Source organism: Trachymyrmex cornetzi, unplaced genomic scaffold (genome assembly GCF_001594075.2).
Source record: "Trachymyrmex cornetzi isolate Tcor2-1 unplaced genomic scaffold, Tcor1.1 scaffold326, whole genome shotgun sequence".
NCBI classification, from domain to species: domain Eukaryota; kingdom Metazoa; phylum Arthropoda; class Insecta; order Hymenoptera; family Formicidae; genus Trachymyrmex; species Trachymyrmex cornetzi.
In genome coordinates this window covers 277,567-284,257 of record NW_017297961.1, presented here as the reverse complement: position 1 = coordinate 284,257, position 6,691 = coordinate 277,567, and the positions used below count along the sequence as shown (strand labels likewise).

The 6,691-nt window shown below is 35.0% G+C and overlaps 1 protein-coding gene across 3 annotated transcripts in view; it reads right to left on the bottom strand.

Moving 5' to 3' along the window:
- Window positions 1-6,691, bottom strand: part of Ca-alpha1D (Ca[2+]-channel protein alpha[[1]] subunit D) — a 53,281-nt gene that overhangs the window by 3,382 nt on the left and 43,208 nt on the right. For all 3 annotated transcript variants that reach the window (XM_018510215.1, XM_018510214.1, XM_018510216.1), the window contains 8 exons: window positions 3,707-3,931; window positions 3,323-3,527; window positions 3,116-3,249; window positions 2,898-2,999; window positions 2,701-2,799; window positions 2,520-2,629; window positions 1,923-2,051; window positions 1,393-1,436 (listed from right to left, as the gene is read on the bottom strand). In XM_018510215.1, the coding sequence (XP_018365717.1) occupies window positions 1,393-1,436; window positions 1,923-2,051; window positions 2,520-2,629; window positions 2,701-2,799; window positions 2,898-2,999; window positions 3,116-3,249; window positions 3,323-3,527; window positions 3,707-3,931 (1,048 nt within the window). The remainder of the gene's footprint in view (window positions 1-1,392; window positions 1,437-1,922; window positions 2,052-2,519; window positions 2,630-2,700; window positions 2,800-2,897; window positions 3,000-3,115; window positions 3,250-3,322; window positions 3,528-3,706; window positions 3,932-6,691) is intronic.

Below are 6,691 nucleotides of genomic sequence, written 5' to 3'. Positions count from 1 at the left end.
AACAGCCGTTCTTAGTACATTAATGCATGTACATATGGCAGATCCATGCACCCCCGAAAAAAGCCTCGAGATATTTTACTTAAAATAACAGAGAGATACTCTGTTATTGTGAAAATCTGAAGTATCGTAAGGAAAATTTGCCATCTGAAAGAACACAAACATTAGATATCTTCATCAAACTTTTTAATTTGAGATGATAAATAACGGTTGTCTCTTTAATATGGAAAAATTTTTTCCTCTTCTCATCTCAGATCTCTCATTTATTATTTATTTCACTTTTTGTATCAGATTTAATCATTCAAGATTTCGTAAGAAGAAATATACTATGAGATTGTATGTCTTATTTATATATATATATATATATATATAAAATCAAAAATAATTGAAATTAATTTTAAAAATAGTATAAAAGAAATTAATATGTATTTTTTTAGAGGTGTGCGACGACCCGAAAATATCGAGAACCCAATAATCGAGACGAGTCGGAAAGACATCGGGTCGAGTTGAGTCGGATCTCGAAAATTTCGAGATTTTTTTGAAAGTATCGGGATATTCTCGAAAATGTTTGGAATTCTCGACAGAGTCGAGATCCCCGAAAGAATTTATATTCCCGAAAATTTCGACAACCTGATTGCTACTTAAAGTCGCTTTAACGAATCTTATAACGACAGATTCTATATTTGTGCTTGATTACAATTACAAAAACAATTACAAAATTTTTATTAAAACGAGTCTCGAAACGGTAATCGAATTTTCAGGAGAAGCGACAGACTCGAGAATATTGAATCCATCGGCAACCTCGATTCTTTCGAGAATCTTGATTCTTTCAAGAAACCCAACTCTGTCGGGAATCCCGATTCTATCAGGAATCCCGAATATTCTCGGGAATCCCGAAAGCTTCGGGAACCCGACCCAATCCCGATAAAAATTTCCGTCCCGACCCGACTCGATCTAAGTTGCGTTCTCGCACACCTCTAGTATTTTTGTTATAAATCGACGAAGAGTCATGTTTTCATCGAGGCATTTGGAGGCGCTTAACAAGCATTATCATCAATATGTAGCGATAATCTACGATTAGTAGTAGTACAAACAACATGCGATCAGCCGGACATAAATGTTATCACGGGCAGGACCCAAACGCATCCTTTTTGCATTTTGAAATACATGTGCGACCCGCACGTCTAATTATCTTTGCAACCTTGCAAAATCAACTCCCGTTTAATCAGTTCTTACATGAATATCATGTTCGATTTCTTGTAAAAACGTAGTTGAACGGGATTCTCGAGGCGTAATTAATGAAAGACACATGCAGCCGCGCAGAGCAAGCAATGCGACTCAACAAAAAAAAAAAATGATGGAAAGCCAGCTACTGATCGCCCTAACTTGTCTTACCATATTCGCTATTGGGATGGAGATAGTTACCGCTACCCGATCCACTGAAACGGTACGATAGTAAACAGAAAAGCGAAAGGGATAATGAGAGATGATACGAATCGACCCGCTCTAAGAAACGAAATAATTTGTCGCAAGTGGGAAAATTTAGCTAAAGGTCATCTAAAATTATTGAGGATTCAAATTTATCATTGACAAATAAATCACAATATTGATAAATCGCATCGTCTATTTTTTATCATTTTACATTATTGCGCGTCTAACAAAAGAGAAAATAAAACGTGACGTAGCGTTCTATCTTGACTGTGTAAATTTACGGGATTATATTTCGTATAATGAACCAATTAAAAAGTCAAACTGATAAACGTCCTGCATGCACTATTACGTGATAAACCGAAAAAGAGAAAAAAAGAATCTTTATGAGAAATAATAACTATCGATTACACACGGATATGATGATTCTCGTAAAAACAGGACACTCCCTGCAATTTATCGCACGTTCGCTCGCTCTGTACGCGTTCTGTACTTACTCGACCACTTTGTAAGACGTTTGTTGCACCGGATTACCGAAGACAGCGAGCGGTCTTAGAGGTATATTCTCTTCGACTGCCAGTCGCAAATCAGTTCCCAACTGGTTCATCGCGCCGTCGCTTAAACCACTATAAAAATATTTTTTTATACATCAATTCATAATTCGTAATTAATATAATTGAACTAGCATTATTTAATAAATTAATAACTTTTATTACAGGCATTAGAAAGAATATAAACAATGCTCTTTAGATTAAATTTTAATATTCATGATCGAATAGATGTAAATTATAAAGATTAACGCCCGTGTCTACCAATCTATATAGATTCATTTTAACTTCGATTCAACTTACTTTTTATCTTTTTCTAATATTTAAAAATAGAAAAAGATGAGGAGTTAGTTGAATCAAGATTAAAATTAAACTACATTGATAGAAACGGGCAATAAAGGGTTCAAAAAATTTTGCAAATAATCTAAAATGATTTAATAATAGATAAAAACATTCGGAATTGTAAAGAAAAATTATTGAAGAATTTAATTTTTATTTTTCTGACGCGCCTAATCTATATCAATTAAAATTCGTGCTAAAAATTACCCTGCTATATTTGGCACAATTTGCTGAGCGATTTGTCTGGTGACATCCGTGACGGCAGTTCTCCGTAACGAGGCATACGGTAGAAAATCTATGGAATTGGTCGGAGAAGCCTGCAAGAAAGTTTACGATTAGAACAATCGACAGGAATTGTATTCTACACCAAAATTAAAACATTACGTGCCTTCGCAGCGGTAGAATTAACCTTCAGCGATTTCGCTCTATGAAAGTGGTGTCCTTTTCGCATGCTGGACCATACGCTGCCAAAGAGCGAGTGATTTCTCTGAAAATATTAAATAATTGCATAATATGTAGAAGTAACTATTCAATTATATTAATAAGTTTCTCGGGAGATAATGTATAAAAAGACCGCTGTCTCACCCTATGCATAGGTTCCGGATTGTCGTCGAGGAGTTCTTCTAAATTACCGGAAATTGCGCGTTTTAATTCGGGACCAGCTTCGTGTAACGTTCTCAACCCGGCCTTTTAAAATATAATTACATATAGCAAATGATATTATATATGAAATATCCAAGCATAATCCTAAGTTATTATATTTTAAGTATATCAATTTCTTTTAAATTCAAAAAAAAACTTACTTGAAGAGTCACGGTGTTGTGACAATCTCTATCACCGTCCTTCATTTCCTGTTCTTTACGTTTCTTGAATCGACGGAAATAGTCCTGAATAAGGAAGGTCGCGTAAAATTTGCCGACCGTCACCTCGTCGTCCACTGGAAAGATCGATTCGAAGTGTAAATTTAATTTCGTGAAAGAAAATAAATTTTACGGTGGAGAAACGTTTACCTCCAGGTGGTGGTACAACTTGATCTAAAAGCTTTGGACTAGTCCTCTTCCAGATCTTCTTGATTACCGCCCTGAGTTCGGCATTTGCGTCGTCAATGTTGCCCTCCGTCTTTATCCTTAGTGAAGTTCTCACGACGGCAAATAAAGTCGCATTGAACAATACAGTGCCGTCACTGTTCAGCGGCATATTCATTGAGACGAGTCTCTGAATTTTTAATTTCAAGATTAGAGATATGATTTCGTTAATTTAAATTTTACTTTGAATTACACATCATTCTCTTTCTTTGTTCGTTAAATACGAATTATAATTATATAAATTTTAACGTGTTCTTCATTAAAATTTATATAATTATGATTACGATATTATTAGTTTTATTTACTAACCTTGCAAGCTACCCTATGGGGACACAACTTTCCGAAACCCAAGGGTGGCGATATTTTCCTTAGTAACGTTACCACGTCGAGATGTTTAATTCGACCCTTAGCGTCGGGATCATACTCGGACCACAGGCGAATAAACTCGTCCAAGTGGTGCGGCCCGAGAATCGACCAGTCTCTCGTTAAATAGTCGAAATTATCCATAATAACGGCGACGAAAAGGTTAATGATCTGTTTTTTCACGAGATACGTACATATTAAATTTTGAAACTCTTAATCGAAGATCTAAATCAGTGCTGAGATTTACTTGCATGAAAATTTACGCACGGTTTGGTGAAGTAAGGAACAGGAACCAAGCTGAAAATCGGCCGAAATGTGCAAGTAGGGAAAGTGGGGAAATTGTGCGCATCCTGATTTGGTACTTTTCCAGAGATGAAGACATCACCGTAGTGAAATTTTTACGCAGGAGGTCGTCCTTTTAAGACGACTTATAACTACAAAAGATCGACGTAAATGCATTGCTAACTAGAGAAATACAAAAAAAAAATGAAATCACATCTTTTCTTGTTACTTCAGCATTCAGGAAATAAGGTGGTAGGTAGGTCCGTATTTTTAATTTGTTTGTTTAAAGTTGTGTACGTTATTAAAATACGTTAATATGTGCATCTTTTGAGCTGTTATTTATTAAGTTTGGTTAGGAATTGTTGAAGTAATCGTATTTCATACCGAGTCAGGTCGCGGTGGGCAAGCAGTTTGAAATGCGCTCAATTACCCATCTTCCATATACTGTATTCAATGACTGGCACTAATTTTTTTCGTTTCTTCTGGGCATTATTATTTTATTTTGCCATTTCATTTTACCAAAGTCTATATGTGGATTATTATTATAATAGTTTTGTATTTTTTCTTAAATATACAGGATGTTCGAAAATTATCGAAATTCTTGTCACGAGAAGATAGAACGGACCGAACTGAATCGAAAATTCTTATACCATTTTGTAGTTTGCGCTATAGTTAACGAGATATTAACGTTTAAAGATAGCCGAATAAGCACGTCCGGCCGGCCTACTGCTGCCGAATATACAACCTACCGTCCCCACCGATCGCACGGCGCGCGAGCCGCTGGGAGTGAGGATGGCTTGCTAGGCGTGCTCATGGTGGAATTATACCATCATGTATAATTCCACTATGGGCGTGCCGGTTCGAGTCAAGACGTTTAATGGCAGTTCCCGCTCCCCGCGCGCCTAGCTATCGATGGCGGATATTCGCACTGAAAAAAAATTCTGATTGAAAATGGACGAATCAGAAATTTCTGGTTAAATTTATTAAAATTCTAGTTGAGATAACCGGAATTCTGGTTGATACTACATTTCTAATAAAATCTACTAGCATTCTTATTTTTACCAGAATAATTATTATATATTAATCAGAATTCTAGTTATCTCAACTAGAATTCTAATAGACATAACCAGAAAATTCTGATTCGTCCATTTTCCACCAGAGTTACTGTTTAATCCAACCAGACTATTTTTCTCAGTGCGGCGCTTTAGAAATAATATCTCGATTATCACGAAAATTGGGAAATGATCAAGAATCTCTTCGAAAACTCTCAGTATAGTCCGTTCTAAAGCGTGCACATGTATTGGGTATGGGAATAAGTTTCCGCCCTTTTTGAAAAGAAAAAGATGTGTTTATTTAAACAAATCTATATAAGTGAGTTTATTCAAAGTATGCTCCTTCGGAAGCGACAACTTTCTCCCACTTTTCCGGTAATAGACGGATTCCTCAAATGAAAAAATCTGGTTCTTTTGAAGCGATCCATTCATCAAGCCATTTTTTGATATCTTCATAAGAATTGAATCGTTCTCCAGAAAAGGCCGACTGCATGGATCGGAACAAATGGAAATCTGAAGGAGCAATGTCCGGTGAATACGGTGGGTGGGGCAGAATTTCCCACTTTACTCCTTCCAAGTATTTCTTGACCGGTTTTGCAACGTGTGGCCTAGCGTCGTCATGTAACAGAATCAGTTTGTTGTGCCTATTGTCCCATTCCGGTCGTTTTTCTTTCAAAGCTTGGTTTAACCGTATCAGTTGTAGTCGATAACGATCGCCAGTGATGGTTTCGGACGGTTTGAGCAGCTCATAATATATACAGAAAAATGTTACATAAATATTATTTGTTTCCAGTAAATAATAAGTGTATTTTAAAATTATATTTTCAAAAAAATTCTTTATAAAGATAATCGTTACTCTAAAGAAGAATAAAAATTGCGTTCTCTCTTAGAACTCGAATGATATTTTTCTGCATGCACACTATCGCTCATGGAAGTTCGAACACCTGCATAAATTTCGTCGAATGATCATGTAAAAAATTAAGACATTATAAAACAGCAATTGTATTATCGTTTAAATAATTTTAGATCACTTGTACACATACTAACAATTGCAAAAGCTTTATAAATTAATTTTAATTTGGTATGTCAAAAAGTATCGTCTTTACTTCGTATAGAACATTGAGTATAATTAATAAATTTCAAAAATTCGCTCAGAGAACTCAAATGTAGGCTCATTCTATGGTGTATGTTGCCAGCCTATCCCCATACGTGAGGGATAGACTAGCAAAAGCTTTACAAATTATTTTTAATTCAATATGATAATAGCGAATTTTTGAAATTTATCGATTGTGATATCAATGTTTTACGAAATAAAAGTAAACCATTTTGGCATATTAAATTAAAAATAATTTATAAGACTTTTGCAATTGGTAGTATGTGTACAAGTGATCTAAAATTATTTAAACAATAATACAATTGCTGTTTTATAATGTCTTAATTTTTTACACGATCATTCGATGATATTTATGTGGGTGTTTGAACTTCCATGAGCGATAGTGTGCATACAGAAAAATATAATATCATTCGAGTGCTAAGAGAGGACGTAATTTTTATTCTTCTTTAGAGTAACGATTATCTTTATAAAGAATTTTTTTTG